This window comes from Myotis lucifugus, unplaced genomic scaffold (genome assembly GCF_000147115.1).
Source record: "Myotis lucifugus unplaced genomic scaffold, Myoluc2.0 scaffold_141, whole genome shotgun sequence".
NCBI classification, from domain to species: domain Eukaryota; kingdom Metazoa; phylum Chordata; class Mammalia; order Chiroptera; family Vespertilionidae; genus Myotis; species Myotis lucifugus.
Window position 1 is genome coordinate 145,806 of NW_005871189.1, and position 20,049 is coordinate 165,854.

The 20,049-nt window shown below is 44.9% G+C and overlaps 1 protein-coding gene and 1 non-coding gene across 2 annotated transcripts; both read left to right on the top strand.

Moving 5' to 3' along the window:
- Positions 1 to 2,009: 2,009 nt before the first annotated feature.
- RAB19 (RAB19, member RAS oncogene family) lies at positions 2,010 to 14,236 on the top strand. Its single transcript, XM_023758895.1, has 4 exons — positions 2,010 to 2,393; positions 3,571 to 3,794; positions 6,501 to 6,684; positions 12,365 to 14,236. Exons 2-4 carry the CDS (start codon positions 3,594 to 3,596, stop codon positions 12,631 to 12,633), a joined length of 654 nt encoding a protein of 217 aa, XP_023614663.1. The 5' UTR covers positions 2,010 to 2,393; positions 3,571 to 3,593; the 3' UTR covers positions 12,634 to 14,236.
- LOC111827202 lies at positions 4,973 to 5,083 on the top strand. The gene has a single exon (XR_002830701.1).
- Positions 14,237 to 20,049: the final 5,813 nt, after the last annotated feature.

Genomic DNA, 20,049 nt, shown 5'->3' on the forward strand with positions numbered 1-20,049 from the left:
AAGCAGTGAGTCTGAGTCCGCTGACTTTTTTTTTTTTTCTTTAACAGTAAGCATTACCGGGAGAAGAAAACATTTGTGATGGCTAACTTCATTGACATTGACATTTAATGGGTTTTATTTCCCGCCCCTGCCCATACATTTGTGGTGGGTCTTGACCTACATTTCATTTCCTAGTCACATACCTATGACCATGGCTCTCAGCAGTCGGCTGCAGCAGCCTGTGGCAGGGTCTTTTGTTTTCTTGCTCTACCTGCCAGCATTGAGGTTATTTTATTCAAAGGAGCAGTTCCCCGCAATTTACCTGTAAGTGGAATTCGGAGCAAAATAAATCATATTTTAAAGATCATCTGAAGGAATCGTGGGGAAAAGGTGTTGTTGGGTATTGAATAAATTGTCCTCTGTTGCAGGGCTTCTCAATCTTTCTAGACCAAATGCATTTTACCTTACCTCCCTCCCCCGCCCCCCTATACACAGGCAGGTCTGCAACGGACCCAAACATTTCACAGAACAATCCTGAGCCTGATTACATGAGATACATTCTGGAATTTTTTTTGCGAACCTTTTCTGTAAAAATGCTGGTTGCAACCCACTAAAACTGATTTCAGGACTCAGGGCTAGGTCTCAGCCCACGGTTTGAAAACACTATACCAATTTAAATATTTTATAAACAGGATGTCTCTGTTTTGCATATTGTACCTACACGGCTTAACTGCCAAATGTTACCTTCTCCTCAGTGGAGAAAATCTAATCCTATGGTCTGAGAACCAGCGACCCTCCCAGACTCTGCAGGGGGAAAACTAAGGAAAATTCACCCCGACTTTGTCTCTTGTGCCAGCATCGGGGCCTGGTAAACCCTGTTTCCTCAGACCTAGAAATTAACCTCTGTTCTGTGGTTGAGCATGTGAGGGAAAGAAACAAATGCTTTTTCAGCTCTTTCTTCTGTACAAATGCAAAGTTATTTTCGTTTTTTAATCTTCTCTTTGGAACACCTCCTTTCTCTTAGAACAGCGGTTCTCAACCTGTGGGTCGCGACCCCTTTGGGGATCGAACAACCCTTTCACAGGGGTCGCCTAAGACCATCCTGCATATCAGATATTTACATTAGGATTCATAACAGTAGCAACATTACAGTTATGAAGTAGCAACGAAAATAATTTTATGGTTGGGTCACAGCATGAGGAACTGTATTTAAAGGGCCAAAAGGTTGAGAACCACTGTCTTAGAGGCTCCTCAAGAACAGTACTTCGAATCCACAAGACAATGCAAAGACTCAAGACCCAGCTCTGTATCCTTACATTGTATTCTCGCCACTGGAGCCCCCACCCCAGCCAAAGAAGGGACATTAGGAAAAATGGGGGGAGGGGTGGAGCTGCATAAGAGAAAGTGAGTAGAAAGAAGGAACCGGGTGGTTTATAGGTATTGGCTCAGTTAACTGGCTTTGCAAGATGACGAATGTTCAGACTCTGGGCGGCCAATGCTGGCCAGCGCCTCACCTGTGCTCCATGCCCAACGGCAGCTGCGGGCTCAGTGGCAGTGGGAGGGCTTCCACTTCCTTTCACTTTCTCAGGCCGCCAAACCTGGCACCTGGGGACAGAACTACAGTTCCCACCGCGCAGCGAGGCAGCAGGAAGAAGGGGCCCTACGGGCTGAAAAGGAAAACAAGGAGAAAAAGAAAACCTTTCCCGCTAGCAGAAGTGAGAGCGCGACAGGTAGGCGACCGGTGACCCGGGAGGGTGGAGGCTACCGGATGCAGGATGGAGGGCGTCCCAGGCGGACACTGCGTTCTCCTTGCAGGACGTGCAGGCTGAGTTCAAGGGGCTTTCGTGGAAATTCTGAGGACTTCCTGGGGTGGGGTGAGGCAGAGGAGGAAGATTTCAGCTCAAGTTATGGTGATGAGACACGGAAGTGGAATGGCTTTCTTTATCTGAAAGGTCAGAGGGGAAACAAAGTGGCTGCAGGTGTCCACCGTCTGCTGGATCATTGAGCCACAGGTGTTTTGGAGGCGAGAGAAGCATGGGGTTTCTATAGGCTGGATATCTGTGTGCATTTTAATTTGTATAACAATACAGATTTGTCCTTTTCCATGACTTTAAAGAAAACCAAAAAGTACAACTGGGGGGAAGTGAAGAAGGGTATCGTATGGCAGGAGCAACTTGCAGTGCAGCACATCAACTTTAATCATCCAATGGGGGTAGGTTTCATGGATTTTTATGAGGAGACCCAAGACGATAGTCTTTGAGGAACCTTTGAGGGCCTGAGGATATTTGCCTGGAGGAGATATGCTTGGCGCTCCAAATATCTGATGGGCTGGCATGTGGAATCGGAATCTGCCCAGTCCTGGCATAGCACGAGGGTCAACAGATGGAACCCTGGGAGATAGATTTCAGCCCCAGGTAAGTTAGAGCTGCGCACACAGAACGGATTTTTGCATGGGTAGTGAGTTCCTCATGCTCAGTGATGTTGAAGCGTAGGTGAATGGTTGGGCAGACACGCTGACGGTGAGAATAAAATTCAGGCGAGTGATTGTGTGGATCAGTGTTTTCCAACCCTGGCTGGGCAGGCATCAGAATCACCTGGAGAGTGCGTGCATGTATGTGTACACAGGTTTTTAAATATCTTTAGCAGATCTGGGATGGGCTTGGGGAATATGTATTTTTAATTATCTCCCCAAATAATTTTGATAGAATTAGTTCGTGTGGGAAACACTGTCATTTAGAAACTTTATTTTCCAGCTTATGGTGAAGTATGCCATAAACATCCCCACTACAGTTTTCTTTTTGGATTTTCTCAAAACCCTAATTTCCTCATCAAGGAAAAGTAGGTGCGAGCTGAAAGAAAAAGACCATGTCACTCTTCCCTAAACTGACTTCTCTGTCCGACCTTGTCAGTCCTTTGTTGCTGGTTGCCTGGACATTTGGAGTCCTTCTCCCACGTGAAAAGCCAGGCATGTCTATCAACTGAAGAATGGCAGGAAAAACACTCCTGTGGGCATCTCCTCTGCCATCCTCCTGCTGAGTGGGCACTCCATGGGGCACGGAGCCCCTGGTCTCAATGACCAGGATTTCCACCAATGCTGTCATCTGACTGTGATGACTGGGTAGCCCAGCAGAGAATGTCAGTAGGACCTCTTCATCCTGAGGGTACCCCTAAAGTAATGTCCACCCACCTAAGGCAGGTTTGAGCTTAGGGGGGCAGCTCTCTTGTACCTGACCAGTAATTAGTGTCCTTCAACCAATATTTTTATTGATTTCAGAGAGGAAGGGAGAGGGGAGAGAGAAAAAACATCAATGATGAGAGAGAATCATTGATTGGCTGCCTCCTGCACGCCCCCTACTGGGGATGGAGCCCACTGTGCCCTTAACCGGAATTGAACCCGGGACCCTTCAGTCCACAGGCCAACGCTCTATCCGCTGAGTCACACCAGCCAGGGCCCAGGAGGATGTTAGTGCAATGAAAGCAACGACCTCCCTGCCTTGTCCTGTCCTGGACCCCAAGTGCCTTGAACAGCGCCTGGGCCTGCGCCTGGTCGTGCTTACTAAAGAGACGCTGAACCCCTCCTTTTCTTCCCAGCTCCACTCCAGGGAGGCAGCGCCATGCAGTTCTCCAGCTCAGCCAGGGCAGCAGATGAGAACTTCGACTATTTGTTCAAGGTCATCCTCATCGGGGACTCCAACGTGGGGAAGACGTGTGTGGTGCAGCATTTCAAATCCGGGGTCTACACGGAGACACAGCAGAACACGATCGGCGTGGACTTCACTGTGCGCTCCCTGGAGATCGACGGCAAGAAAGTGAAGGTCAGTGGGGCCTGGGTTCGCTCCCCCTAGTTTAGCCAGAGTTCCTAACCCCGAAGCACATGCCTGAGGAATAAAAGATTTGAATGTAAAACATGAAATCATAAAAGTACCAGGAAAAAACATAGGTGTATTCATTTTTATCACAGTGGAATGAGGAAATTGGGCTTTGCAGTAAGACGAGAAACCCAGGATGTCTGTAATAGTGTCAACAATAAAAAATAAATAAATAATGTGAAAAAGACAAGAAGCCCAGAAGCCATAAGGGAAAATACTGCTCAATCTAACTATCTCAAGGTCAGATGTATATATTTCTATGTAACTATATAAAGATAACATTTCTACATAGTCAAAAACACTCTGAACCAAGTCAAAAGATGAATGACACTTGGAAAGAAATATTTGCATATATGGGACTTGACAAATGGCTAATTGCTTTAACGTGAAAAGAGCCCTGATAAATAGCTAAGAAAAAAAGCTAAACAGCCAAGCACACACATAAAAAAATAGGCTATTCACAGATTGAACAAAACTGCTGTTTCACAAACTGTATAAGAATGAGCTCATACATTTATGTAAAGGTGCCCGTCCTCATTCATAATTAAATAAACAATAAGCTAACGGTAAGATACTGTCTTTTACCCATTTGATTAGAAAAGATCGAAAAGTGTGGGTAAAAGTGTAATAAATGGATCTTGTTTGGGATCCTGATTTTGTAAAAATACATTTTGGAGACAATTAGGAAAATTTCCATATAGACTGGGCATTAAATAATATCAAGGAGTTATCAAAAAGTTTATTAGTGATAATGGCATTGTGGTTATGAAAGAAAATGTCCGTTTTTATAGGGATGTACGTCAATGTAAGTAGGGATGAAATGACATGAAGTCTGGGATTTGCTTTAAAGTAATACCTCACTGCCCTAACCGGTTTGGCTCAGTGGATAGAGCGTCAGCCTGCGGACTGAAGGGTCCCAGGTTCGATTCCGGTCAAGGCCATGTACCTTGGTTGCGGGCACATCCCCAATAGGGGCTGTGCAGGAGGCAGCTGATTGATGTTTCTCTCTCATCGATGTTTCAAACTCTCTATCCCTCTCCCTCCCTCTCTGTAAAAAAATCAAAATATATTTTTTTAAAAATTATAAAAAATAAGTAAATAAAATAAAATAAAGTAATACCTCACTGACCTAAAGTAAATCCCAGGAGGAGTTCTTCCTGGGCTTTGAATTTGCAGTAACAGGTGTGAACATTCTAGAGGCAGTTGGATGATCATGTATGATACTGCAGACAAGAAAAATAAATAAAATACTTCAAAGAGCCCTGGCTGGGAGCTCAGTGGTTAGAGGGTTCAATTCCGGGTCAAGGGCATGTACCTCGGTTGCAGACTCAATCCCTAGCCCTGGTTGGGGCACATATGGAAGTGCGGGAGGCAACCAGTCAATGTATCTCTCTCACATAGATATTTCTCTCTCTCTCTCTCTCTCTCTCTCTCTCTCTCTCTCTTTCTCTCTTTCCCCCCCTTCCCTCCCTCCTCTTCACTCTTCTAAAAAATCAATGGAAAAAATATCCTCAGATGAGGATTTAAAAACATTAAAGAATAAAAACAAAGAAATCAACAGAACAGGCTAGATGTAGCAAAAGTGGCAAAATCTTGATAATTATTGAATAACTAGAGGCCCGGTGCACAAAATTCATGCATGGGTAGGGTCCCTAGGCCTGGCCTGCAATCAGGGCTGATCAGGGCCTTCCGGCTGCCGGCCAGGGCCTTTCTTTGTTCCATGCCACCCCCTGGTGGTCAGCGCACATTATAGTGAGCGAGTGATGGGTCTCCTGTCGAACTCCCCTGGGGTCAATTTGCATATTAGGGTTTTATATATAAGTTATTGAATCTGGAATGATAGGTATATGAGGGTTCATTGCTCTATTCTCTCTAGTCTTGTATATGTTTGCAAACTTTATTTAAAAAATAAATTTTGTGCCTGGCTGGCATGGCTCAATGGTTAAGCATCAACCTATGAACCAGGAGGTCATGGTTTGATTCCAGTCAGGGGACACGCCCGGGTTGCAGGCTCAATCCCTAGTAGGGGATGTGCAGGAGGCAGCCAATCAATGATTCTCTCTCATCATTGATGTTTCTATCTCTCTTCCTTCCTCTCTGAAATCAATAAAATATATTTTTAAATAAATAAATAAATTTTGTAAATAATGTAAGTATATGAAGAAACAGGTACCCAAGACACTGTTAAGTGTATAAATTGGCGCTATTGCTTGGGATGGTGGTTTAGGAGGTGATATTATGAGGATACTCCTGAACATAAACAGTGGAGTGGTCCTTTAAAATCAAAACAGTCCAGCCAACATTACTTCCTCTTCCAGTGTTAATAGCACTGGGCAGGGTCAAGAGATAAGGCCCAAAATCTGGAGGAAGGGATGATTGCGATGCAAAGGGGAAAGAACACCAGACCCCAGGACATTGGGTCTCACTCTCCGACTAAGCGTCCCGGAGGTGGTGGCTCCCAACCTGAGAGCCCATCCAAATTACCCTGGGGTGCAACTGGAACAACAGACTCCTGTGCCCCAGCCCAGACCTCCTGAATTTGGATATCTCCAAGTAAAACCCAGGAAACTGCATTTTGCAGGCAACTCAGGGAGCAAGTCCCCATCGGGTGTGGGAGCTCCTGATGCCATCCCCTTTCCCGCCCGTCTCCAGATGCAGGTGTGGGACACCGCAGGCCAGGAGCGCTTCCGGACCATCACCCAGAGCTACTACCGCAGCGCCCACGCGGCCATCATCGCCTACGACCTGACCCGGCGGTCCACCTTTGAGTCCGTTCCTCACTGGATTCACGAGATAGAAAAATACGGAGCTGCGAACCTGGTCATTATGCTGATCGGTATGGAGTTTTCAAAGGGTTTAACTTTGTTTTATTGGCCCCCCTCTGCTGACACTCAGCTTTTTGTGTGTTTCCGGTGGCAGGGAAGCATGAAATCATAAAGTGCAAATGGTAAGAGGGCCTCAGAAAGCATCTGGCCCAGAAATTCCATCAGATTCACTTGGAAATGAGAGGGGGTGGTGTGAACTTGTTAAGAATACAGATCCGCCCTAACCGGTTTGGCTCAGTGGATAGAGCGTCAGCCTGCAGACTGAAGGGTCCCAGGTTCGATTCCGGTCAAGGGCATGTATCTTGGTTGCGGGCACATCCCCAGTAGGGAGTGTGCAGGAGGCAGCTGATCGATGTTTCTCTCTCATCGATGTTTCTATCCCTCTCCCTTCCTCTCTGTAAAAAATCAATAAAATATATTTAAAAAAAAAAGAATACAGATCCCAAGGCCCCACCCTAGAGTTTCTCTACGTGCAGGAGCCCCAGCTGGTTTGCTGCACAGTCTGTGCAGACCACACAGAAAGTACTCTGTAGGCTGAGGTTCCCAGGCAGCGGCCCCAAACCCCTGAGGGAGCCATTCAGATGAATGTAACTGACACACCCGACACACACTTGAATGACTTCTTTATTTTTTTTAATGTTTTTATTGATTTTTAGAGAGAGAGAAAGGGAGAGAGATAGAGAGATAGAAACATCGATGAAAGAGAAACATCTTTGATCAGGGCTGCCTCCTGCAAGTCCCCCACTGGGGATTAAGCCCACAACCCAGGCATGTGCCCTCGGCCGGAATCGAACCTGGGACCCTTCAGTCCACAGGTTGACACTCTATCCACTGAGCCAAGCCAGCCAGGGCTGAATGACTTCTTTAAAAAAAAAAAAAAAGTTTTTATTGATTTTTGAGAGAGGAAGAGAGAAACATTGATGGGCTGCCTCCTGCACGCCCCCTACTGGGGGTCGAGCCTGTAACCTGGGCATGTACCTTGACTAGGAATCAAAATGGTGACCTCTTAGCACACTGGATGATGCCCAAACAACTGAGTCACACCAGGGCTTGAATGACTTCTTAGACCTGTTAAGACCCTAAGTGAATCTTAACACACCAACATCAAAACAGGAACTTCAACTACACAAAGTGAACTTGCAGCTGGAAATATGAGCAGTCCTATTGTACATTCAGAGAGAAGTGTTAATGTTTCTGTTATTTCTCTAGTACTGTTTTCGTTTTGCAGCCTTTTGGTGCACAAAATGATGCCCAACCAAATGAGCCACACTGCCCCAGTTCTTAATTGATTCTAGAAATGCCCCTAAAGATGACCTGGACATGTCCCCATCACCCCAGGGCTAATACGAGGGGGCTTTCTGTTTTCTGTCATTGGCCTCCGTGCCTTAATCTAGAAAAGTCAAATGTCTTGTTCCCTTATGGAAGTGTTCCCGTCTCTTTCACTATTTTTCCATTCTGTCTACCCCAGCCCCTGGCAGCCACTTCCCACCACACAAATGGCAAAGAGATGGCTATGCGTTGATTCCTACTGTTCCTCCCCCTCCAGCCACTCTCAGGAAGCTCAGCTCCTCGGTGATGTGATGTTCCTCTGTTTAAAATCCTCGCTGGTCTCCCATGCTCCCCCAGATAACACACAAATTCCTGAACCCGACTGACAAGGCTCCTGCTTTCTTCCGGAGATGGCTGACTGGCCTCGTATCTTTTTCTTGTCCCCTCAGCTCTGTTCCTGATCTAACCCTTCAGACCTTCTATCAGAGTGAGGGGTCAAGAAGCCAACATCCTTCTGTAGGCTATACTGGCTGCTCTGTCTCATAACTTTCTTCAGTATCTGATATTTGTCCCCTTAGGATCTTGGGCAAACCTTTCACTGAAACTCTTTTTTTAAATAAATATATATATATATATATTTTATTGATTTCAGAGAGGAAGGGAGAGGGAGAGAGAGGAAGAGAGAGAGAGAGAGAGAGAGAGAGAGAGAGAGAGAGAGAGAAACATCAATGATGAGAATCATTGATCAGCTGCCTCCTGCACAACCCCTATGGGAAATCAAGCTCGAAACCTGAGCATGTGCCCTTGACCAGAATTGAACCTGGGACCCTTCAGTCCGCAGGCCGACACTCTATCCACTGAGCCAAACCAGCTAGGGCCACTGAAATTCTTTTACAGTTACAGGTCTACAGTCTCTCAGTGAAAACCCTGAAGGCCAAAGATTTCAGAGTCCAGAATTTGTTGAATCTTAGGAGGGTGCATGCTATGTTACCTAACACCCTCAGTAGTGTCTGGGGCAACATCCCATGGTCAAATGCATTAATATATATGCAGTGAAATATATGGTCATACAAAGAAGGTTGAATAAAAACTTCAAATGGCCAGTGTAGGGCAGATTTTACTGTCAGATAAATTACCAAAAAAATGTAGTGGTTTCAGAGTTTTTTGGATTTGGGAAATGTGGATAAGGGATGGTACACCTGTAAGGCTAACAACTTGTACCATTCACCTGGTCCTTAGGATGTGTTGTTTCATGGCCTGTGTTGGATGGGCAAATTCTTGTATAGCTCTTTTTTATTTTTTAAATGTTGTTGATTTTAGAGAGAGAGGGAGAGGAAAAGAGACATCAGTAGCAGCCTTCTGCACACCCCCTACCAGGGACAAGCCCGCAACCTGGGCCTGTGCCCTCATCTGGAATATCTGGAATCGAACTGGCAAGCCCTCGGTGCATGGGACAATGCTCAATCAACTGAGCCGGTGGCCAGGGCATTTGGCTCTTTATTTATTTTTACATATTTTTTTAAATATATTTTATTGATTTTTTACAGAGAGGAAGGGAGAGGGATAGAGTTAGAAACATTGATGGGAGAGAAACATCGATCAGCTGCCTCCTGCACACCCCCCACTGAGGATGTGACTGCAACCAAGGTACATGCCCTTAACTGGAATTGAACCCGGGACTCTTCAGTCCACAGGCCGACGCTCTAGCCCAGCCGTGGGCAAACTACGGCCCGCGGGCCGTATCCGGCCCGTTTGAAATGAATAAAACTAAAAAAAAAAAAGACCGTACCCTTTTATGTAATGATGTTTACTTTGAATTTATATTAGTTCACACAAACACTCCATCCATGCTTTTGTTCCGGCCCTCCGGTCCAGTTTAAGAACCCATTGTGGCCCTCAAGTCAAAAAGTTTGCCCACCCCTGCTCTAGCCACTGAGCCAAACTGGTCAGGGCATATTTTTACATATTTTTATTGATTTCAGAGAGGAAGGGAGAGGAGAGACAGAAACATCAATGATGAGAGAGAATCATTGATCGGCTGCCTTCTGCATGCCCCACACTGGGGATCGAGCCCACAACCCACGCATGTGCCCTTGACCGGAATCGAACCTGGGACCCTCCAGTCCTCAGGTCGATGCTTTAGCCACTTGAGCCAAACCAGCTAGGGCCATTTGGCTCTTAAATTGTCCAAGTGTCTCTCTTGCCTCCCTAACAAGATGAAGAACCCCTTTCTCGGGGGCAGGGCCCATGCATCTCTGGTGTCCACACAGAACACTTAGCGAGCAAAGACTCAAACTGCTGGAGCAAGCACATGTTTCTTTCCCTCCCACCAGGTGTCCTGGCTTTTCCTGAGGTGTGCCACCACCAGCTGTTGGGAGGCAGAACAGGGGACAGTCAGTTAACCAGGGGTGGCCCTGGGGCAGGTGGGAGGAGCAGTCAGAACCAGTGCAAGCAGCCCAGAAGCCACAGATCAGGGTGAGGGGTGGCCGAGACTCCTGGCTCAGGATTCCTCCTCTGGAAGCATCCCTGTCCCAACCAAGGGACTCTCACACCTTTCTTCTAGAAGCAGGGCTATACCCTGAACTTAAACCTCACAAGCTATAAAAACGCATAGTTTTCTTGAAGCTACATACCTGAGTTAGTTCCCTGTAGCTGCTAATTACCATAAACCAAGTGCCTACTAGTAAAAACAACAGAAGCGTGTTCTCACTCCGTTCTGGAGGCCAGAAATCTGAAGTCGGTATCCCTGGGCTGGAATCACGGTGTCAGCAGGACCATGTTCCCCTGGAGGCTCTAAGAGAGAATGTGTTCTTGTCTCCTCCAGTGGCTGTCAGTGTTCTGGGCTCGAGGCTGCCTTGACTTCTCATCACCTCCTCTGTGTGTGTACTCAAGTCTCCCTCTACCTCCTTCGTGTAAGACTACACATGATTGCACCCAGCTAATCCAGCATTATCTCTAGGGCTCAAGATTCTTAACTTAATCATATCTGCAAATATTTTTGCAGATAAAGTAACATTTACAACTCCCAGGGGGTAGAACCATGTGTCTTAGGGACCATTTTCTGGCCTACCACAGTCCCAGGAAGGGTAATAGCCCTTGGATTTAACCTTATTTGGGGAGAATTATGATAAAAATCTAGCTTTGTCAATGACCGGGCTGGTGCCTATGATGCTGAGTATTTTTTCTTTTTCTTTTCTTCTTTTTTCCATCACCATTTATCCCCCTTATACCTTCTTCCACCTCCCCCATCCTCCCTCACAATCACCACACTGTTGTCCATGTCCATGAGTTCCCTTTTTTTCCTTTTTGCTCAATCCATCCACCTCACTGAACACCGCCCTCCCCCCACAACAGATCTGTCTGCCGACTCTCTAGGAGAAAGTATTTTTTCAACCTTTTTTATTGGGACATAATGCATAGAGAGAAAAGTATGCAAACACTGATATATCACAAGGGGAACGCTTGTGTAAACACCACCTGGGTCAAGAAAGAATGCACCCTGCCCCCCAGCTCCCCTTCCTGTCCCTCCCAATTGCCTCATCTTCTCCCCCAAAGTAACCCCATCATGGCTTTTATGACATCGCCCCATTTTCTTTATCAGCCGTTCTACTTTGCTATTGTTTTTGAACCTTCTATAAATGGCATTGTACCGAGCGTCGTTTTGTCTAAGCTTCTTTCATTTCTCCCTTCTGTTGGTGATGGACATTCGAGTTGTTTTCAGTTGGGACAATTAGGAAAATTGCTGCTCTGAAGGATCTTGTATGTTTATGGATGCACATGGGCTCATACTTCCCTTGGGTACATACCTGAGAGCAGAACTGCATGGTCTTGCAATGGTCTCACTCTAGTGGATAATCTCAAACCACTTGCATACTTGGTACACATTCATCAAGACCCACTGAGTGTCCAGTCTGTGCATTTTGTTGTATGCAAATTACAACTAACAATATAAGTCCTTCATTATACATCCCACAGCTTCAACCCAAGAAATCCTGACCACAAGTTCCAGCTCGACCAGATTCTATCTCGGTGTCCAACACTTTGTAGTTAGGGAGAAAGAGGAACGAGATCTGAAGGGAGAAGAGAGAAGCAAGAGGGAATCGCTCTGGCACCTTCTTACCTTGTCACACGTAGGAGAGATGGCCCCTCCCAAGAATACGGAGGCTCCACCTGTCCCAGCCAATAGTACACACCTCTGGTCCATTCCTCACCGCTCTTAAAGATCTTAAGAACAGTGAATTAAGATAGTGGCTCTGTTTCCATTCATCTGTGGTTTCATTTTCATTAAATTTGGCCTCAAGTACTATTTGGGAAGAAGTGCATGCATGCATATTGCTGAACTAAGATGTTTTTTCTAAAGTTCATTTTTTAAAAATCAGATTAAGTTACTCAATGCAATATTTGCTTCTCTCTCACTCCCAGGGAACAAATGTGACCTGTGGGAGAAACGGCATGTTCTGTTCGAGGATGCCTGCACGCTGGCTGAGAAATACGGCCTCCTTGCTGTTTTGGAGACATCAGCTAAGGAGTCCAAGAACATAGACGAAGTCTTCGTGCTCATGGCCAGGGAGCTGATCGCCCGCAACAGCCTGCAGCTGTATGGGGACGGCGCCCTGAACCACCTGCCCCTGGACTCCAGTCCAGTCCTTATGGCCCAGGTGCCAAGTGAAAAGACCCACTGCACTTGCTGAGTGTGGTCACCCAGCCAATAGCACCCACCAGAGGGCATCGCTAAACCAAAGGTGGCGGGTCTTCTAGTGTCTGCTGAGTAGCATTTCAGACCCAAGTGTAGACTTGCCACTAGTTCTCAATCCTGGGTTCAGACCAGAGGCCACAACAGCTGACTCTGAGGCCAGGGGATACCACTGTCCTTTCCGATTTTGCCTTGGACCTAAAAGCACAGGGTTAGGAGGACAAGGTTTTCTCTTTTTCATCTCTTTTCTGTCTTCCCAACCCTTCAACTATGTTTCCACTGACCTTTGCTTCTCACTTGAAGAAGAGGGTAGTGAGAAAAGATCAAAGAGGGGCGAGGATGCTTGGAACACTCCGGAACAGTTTAAAACAGCTTGGTCATGGGCAGATGAGAAAAAAGCCTGCAGTGATAAGTCAGAATGCCGTTAACATTTGCTTCCTGATAGTCACACCTCAGGGTTTTAGTTTGGGGAGCAAAGCCTTTTGATATAAAGACCATAAATACCTCTTGCCAAATGGTCAGGAGCCATGTGATGGAGACAGAACTGGATTTCACTTCATTCTATTTGGGCTGATGTGGGAGACGTCTACAGTTCCTTTCCAAAACACCACGTTGGCTGCTGGATCAGAAGGCATTTCTGAATAGTAATTAATTTGGCTCACAGGTGAATAGCAAACCAATATTGACCTCACAGTATGGCCCTGGGCACACCATGTACCTGTAGCACACTGGTTTTTCTTTTTTTTTTCTTTTTTAAAATATATTTTATTGATTTTTTACAGAGAGGAAGGGAGAGGGATAGAGAGTTAGAAACATCGATGAGAGAGAAACATCCATCAGCTGCCTCCTGCACACCCCCTACTGGGGATGTGCCCGCAACCAAGGTACATGCCCTTGACTGGAATCGAACCTGGGACCCTTCAGTCCGCAGGCTGACGCTCTATCCACTGAGCCAAACTAGTCAGGGCCACACTGGTTTTTCAAAGTTCCCCCGATGGTTGTTGCTGAACTGCATCTTACAGTCACAGTAAGAACCACAAAGGCCTGTCCAACCACATCAGCTCCAAAAAAGGGAAATGTCTCTGGGAGCTCTCCCTGGGCCCAGGTGAGTGCCCACAGGCATTTCTCATTGATAGCAGCACAATCAATAGGCTGAACCTACCTTCCGTTAATGGCTCACACCAATTTCCCTTCATTTCTCTGCACATCAGTCTCAACCAACACTGAAAACCTCATCAGCATCCAGGGTTATGCACTCAGGATTATCTGGAATTGAAATGTTCCTACCAACAGGCTAGACATGTGAAAACGGGGTCGCCTGAACACCAGGAACCTGTGATTAACCACCTGGGCTTCTGTTGAAATGATGGGGCTGTGACAGAAACCCTCGAGGGGTTTGGTTACCTGGCCTGAGCGGTCTGGTTACCTGGCCTGGGAACCAGCTCAGGCAGGCTCCTCTCTGTAGCTGTGGTCTCAGAAAGCTACATGTTAGCTCAGTTCTGGCATATTTCTCACACTCCCAAAGCTGTGTCGTTGATAACAAGTTATGTGAAATTAAGTTACAAGAGACATTTCAGAAGAATAAAAAGATTGTGTCTTCATATTTTGTTCGCCAGTGTCAAGTACATTTCCATGTGTGCAAAAATCTGTTATTTCATTGTTCACAGACTGTTCCTGAACCTCTTCCCCACTCTATTATTAGTAATAGGAATCTATATATAGTACATAAAAGGCTAAGTGACTGGTAGTTATGACGGGCACTGACCACCAGGGGGCAGATGCTCAATTTGCAGAGTGCCCTCTTGCACTCCAGGACTCCTTGGGGGATGTCAGACTGCCTGGTTTCTCCCCATAGGCCAGGCCGAGGGACCCCACCAGTGCACAAAAACATGCACCAGGCCTCTAGTGTTACTATAATGGTATTAATACAAACAATTACTATATATGCCCAGCACTGAACCAAACACTTCATTTATACTAATTCAATGAATCTTGTCAACTATCTTTGAAGTAGGAGCTATTTTTAATTCCTAATTTTAAAATGAAGATACAAGTCCTGGCCAGTGTGACTCAGTTGGTTGAGCATCATCCTGTGCACCAAAAGGTCCCGGCTTGATTCCTGGTCAAAGCACTTGCCAAGGTTGTAGGTTTGGTCCCCAGTTGGGGTACTGATGTTTCTCTCTCCCACTCCCTTCTTCTAAAATCAATAAAAACATATGATACAGCCCTGACCGGTTTGGTTCAGTGGATAGAGCATCGGCCTGCAGACTGAAAGGTCCTAGGTTCGATTCCAGTCAAGAGCATGTACCTTGGTTGCGGGCACATCCCCAGTAGGGAGTTTGCAGGAGGCAGCTGATCCATGTTTCTCTCTCATCGATGTTTCTAACTCTCTATCCCTCTCCCTTCCTCTCTGTAAAAAATCAATTAAAATATTAAAAAAAAACAACATATGATACAGAGAGAGTAAGATCAGTCACACAACTAGGAGGTGGCACAGCCAGGATCCAAACCCAAGCAACTTGGTTCCAGAGCTCACTTTTTTAAAATTTGAATTTATTGAGGAAAACATCAGTTAATACAGAGACCTTTTTTGTTGTTGTTAGTCCTCACCGGAGGATATTTTTTCCATTGATTTTTTTTTTTAGAAGGTGTGGAAGGGAGGGAGGTGAGAAAAACATCAATGTAAGAGATACATCGATTGGTTGCCTCCTGCATGCACCCTGAGTGGGGCCAGGATGGAACCTACAACGCAGGTGTGACATTGATTGGAAATCGAACCCGTGACCCCTTGGTGTGAGGGCTGACACTAACCACTAAACAATACCAGCCAGGGCCAGGGCCCAGGCCCACTCTTATTATGCTACACTCCCTCTCAGATCAGATTTGGGTTCTATCATGTTAACCCCTCATCCTCCTCCACACACAAATGCACACAAAGAGAGAAACATACTCATTAGAAGATATGCTCACGCATACATTTCAGCATCATAAACGCTGAAGGGCAGCCCTGGCTGGTTTGGCGCAGTGGATAGAGCATCAGCCTGCGGACTGAAGGGTCCCAGGTTCGATTCCAGTCAAGGGCACATGCGTGGGTTGTGGGCTCGATCCCCAGTAGGGGTCATGCAGGAGGCAGCCGCTCAGTGATTCTCATCATTGATGTTTCTCTCTCCCTTCCTTTCTGAAATCAATAAAAATATATTTTTTTAAAAAAGCTGAAGGGCATCAGACACAGTAGGAGGTGGTAATATTAGGCTCGACCTATCAAATATAGAGCAGGGTCTGAAATATGCCAGGCCCAGCCTGAGTTCACTTCTGTTTAACATGGATGTGGAGTCGCCAGCTCACTCACATGGATGTGGAGTCACCCGTGCACGGTTGCATGGGTGACCCAAGGCAAACCAGGCTGGGTTCCATCAGCCACTCCAGCACAAGGCTCAGATGGAAAGGATGGGGAAGAACTCAGCAAAGCAAGCACACATCAGTGCTCCCTGCGGGCAGTGTGCAAGCCTCCAGGGATGGAGCATTTCAGAGGATTCACATCAAAGGCGTAATAGTGCCTGCTTCAATTTTTCGTTTTCAAATATGTCATCTATTCAAGAGCCTGTGCTCAATTACTGAGTAACGCTGGCAAGATACACCTAGTTGGTTTGCCATTCAGTAGAAAATTGCCAGCTACTAAGGTGGTTTTGACCTCAGATAGTTTCTTTTGTGTTTATTTTTAATACATTGTTTAATTTATAGCCAGAAATAATTGCTAAAGACTGGAAGCACCAGGAATGCTGAAATGAAAGTGAAAGGAGCACAGAAGAGATATAATTATACAGTGTATCAAGATGGCTCTAGAACTTGAAAGACCAACATTTGAGAGACGACAGAGCCCTGACCCGTGTAGCTTGGTTGGGCTCATCCCATGTACTGAAAGGGTTGCTGGTTCACCTGGGGTGCCAATCGCTCTCACATTGATGTTTCTTGCTCCAAAAATCAATTTAAAAAACCTTTTCTTAAAAAAAGAGAGACCATAGAGTGATGATTTTATATTTAATTAGTTTTTCTCACTGGGAATAAAGACTACCCACTCATAATGTGTTCATGTTTATTTTACTTTATTGGGGTGACATTGGTTAATAACATTATATAGGTTTCAGGTGTACATTTCTATAATACATCACCTGTATAATGTATTGTGTGTCACCACCCAAAGTCAATAATGTGTTAATTCTTAGAAAGTTGATTGAAAATAGCAGCCTGAAGCCTTCTCATCTAATATAGAAACAAAATTCTAATTTCAAGAATAAATTTTATTAATTTGGAAAAACACCAAAACATTTTTTTAAGCACAGAATACAGGCATTCGCTATATCAGAGCATGTGTTTGTGTTGTGGTTGCCTATCTCTATTTTATTGTCTATTATCAAACCCAAACATGGGTTATTTTAAAATCCAGCAATACTCTAAAATAAATAAAAACAACTTAGGCAGTGGGCCTCACTGTGGTAAATACAAATATAAAGAATTGCACTTTCTGAATTTACCACAATTTAAAAAAATTTAAGTGGGCAAATTGTAGGCTATGTGCATTATATCTCACTAAAACTGTTCAGCCATAAGTATTTCTTTTTAACTTTAACCATTATATACCATGTAAAAACACTGAACTATTTTTGAACCTCTAAGGCAGTGGTTCTCAACCTTCCTAATGCCACGACCCTTTAATACAGTTCCTCATGTTGTGGTGACCCCCAACCATAAAATTATTTTCATTGCTACTTCATAACTGTAATTTTGCTACTGTTATGAATCGTAATGTCAATATCTGATATGCAGGATGTATTTTCAGGGGTCGCAACCCACAGGTTGAAAACCGCTGCAAGGGAATTACTAAGATTACCGGTCCTGGCACAGTGCCTGGAAGGCACTCAAATACTTTAAAAACAGATAGTTACTTTCATCTTATTAAAAATGTTATTCAGCCCTGGACAGTGTGGCTCAGTTGGTTGAGTGTTGTCCTGTACACAAAAAGGTTGCCAGTTCAATTCCCAGTCAGCGCTCATGCCCAGATTGCTGGGGCTCGTCCCCTGGTAGGGGGTGTGCAGGAGGCAGCTGATCCATGTTTTGCTCTCACATACACGTTTCTCTTTCTCTCCCCCTTCCTTCCTCTCTCTAAAACCAATTAAAAAAAATTTTTTTGATGTTAACAGTTTTAACACAAGAAGGGCAGGGGAAGAGTGAGTTAGTGCATCTGCATCTACATAAAAGGAAAATAAGCCCCCTTTAAAAGGGCAAATTTGCCCTAGCCGGTTTGGCTCAGTGAATAGAGGGTACTGGGTATGATTCCAGTCAAGGGCACATACCTTGGTTGCAGGATCCTCCCCGACCTGGGCCCTGGTCAGGACTCATGCTGGAGGCAACCAATCGATGTTTCTCTCACAATGTTTCTCTGTCTTTCCCTCTCTCTTCCGCTCGCCCTAAAAAAATCAATGGAAAAATATAGAGTGAGGATTTAAAAAAAGGGGGGGGGGGGGCGGGCGGGGGACAAATTTATCATCAGAATTGGGTCTTCCTTTAAACAAATTTTTGTCTTACTAATTCAGTTTTACATTTTAGATTACTTCTCCAGTTAACAAAGACAGGAGTTGATACAGCCTTGTAGAAGTCAATTTCTAAGTATTTACTAAGGGGAATAAGCTTCTGATTAAAAGAAAATTAAGTGCATCAGTTGAACCTAAAAATATTTATTTGTTCAGGTACCACACGGTATGTATCTCTTCTATGCACTGCAAGGAAGCAGCAACACAGAGACCTGGTAAGATCTCGGGTATTTTCTATTATCAGCATGAGATCTCCTCCTGTCACGCAACACAAATACTAGTAAGCACCTTGTCACAATCTAAAAAGGCTGTTTAAATGTTTTGTGAAGTAAGTCCTAGACACTGTGGAAGTAATAAAGCCGCCACCTTTGGAGACAGTAATACTGTGTTAATCACTTCAGATATAAATCACAAAGGATTTACTGTTTAAATATTTTTAAAATCCTTTTCTCACTTAGAGGTAAATCCCTTTGCTGCTGAAGCCCTGGAAACCCTCACACTGCCTCTAAGAGATTTATTTTGAGGGCCATTTAAAAACTTAGCCTCTAGCCCAGTGATGGCGAACCTATGACACGCGTGTCAGAGGTGACACGCGAACTCATTTTTTTGGTTGATTTTTCTGTTAAATGGCATTTAAATATATAAAATAAATATCAAAAATATAAGTCTTTGTTTTACTATGGTTGCAAATATCAAAAAATGTCTATATGTGACACGGCACCAGTTAAGTTAGGGTTTTTCAAAATGCTGACACGCCAAGCTCAAAAGGTTCGCCATCACTGCTCTAGCCCTAAATGGTTTGGTTCAGTGGATAGAGCATAAGCCCATGGACTGAAGGGTCCTGGGTTCGATTCCGGTCAAGGGCTTGTACCTCGGTTGCAGGTTCCCTGGCACTGATTGGGGTGTATGCAGGAGGCAACCATCAGATGTGTCTTTCTCACATCGATGTTTCTCTGTCTCTCCCTCTCCCTTCCACTCTCTAAAAAATAATGGAAAAATATCTTCGGGTGAGGATTAACAAACAAAAAAAGACTTAACCTCTAGCTTCCTTATTTACAACAATTTAAATAAGTGCTACTGACTTACTTAACTATTGCACAAAGTTTCCTTCTAAAAAAATATACATTTTCAGTAGTAATAATTAATGCCTAAGAGTAGGCCAAAAAGCAAATAATTTGTAATGTTTTTCCTACTAACATCTATATACCACGGAGTGATTTCAAACCAGTTTGTTTAACGATTCACTCAAACACCTTACAATTTACTTTTTACTTATCTGAGAGGCGCCTAAAAACATTAAAATGAGTATTTCAAATATTTAGATTTCCTTATAAAAAAAGGTCTTTCAACAGATGGTTTCAACACGGGATAGGCTGTTAGGCTGTGACAACAAAGATTCCAAATCGCAGCGGCCTTTCACCTCAAGGTTTATTTCATGCTCAGGTCCTATGTTGCTCTGGTCAGCTGAGTGTCCTGCTCTACCCCTCACCCCACTGCACCCAGGCCACCTTCTCAGAAATGGTCGACTGCCAGGGAAACGGGGAGAGTGAGGGAAAGTCATGAGCTGGCTCTTAAAATTTGCATCAATTTTGTTCACATTTCACCAGCCTAAGGAAGTTCGATGGGGTCTGCAACTACACGGTGCCCTCCCAAAGGTGAGCGGCACTAAGCGATGTTAGACACCTTTACCAGCATCAGACTGAGACAGGCCAGTGAGCCAGGGCAGGTGGAATAGGGAAACTGAGACAGAGAGGGAACAAACTGACAGCAATTTACAGCAGACATGGGTCACCTCCCTAGAAATACTATCTAGGCCTCAGTTGTAT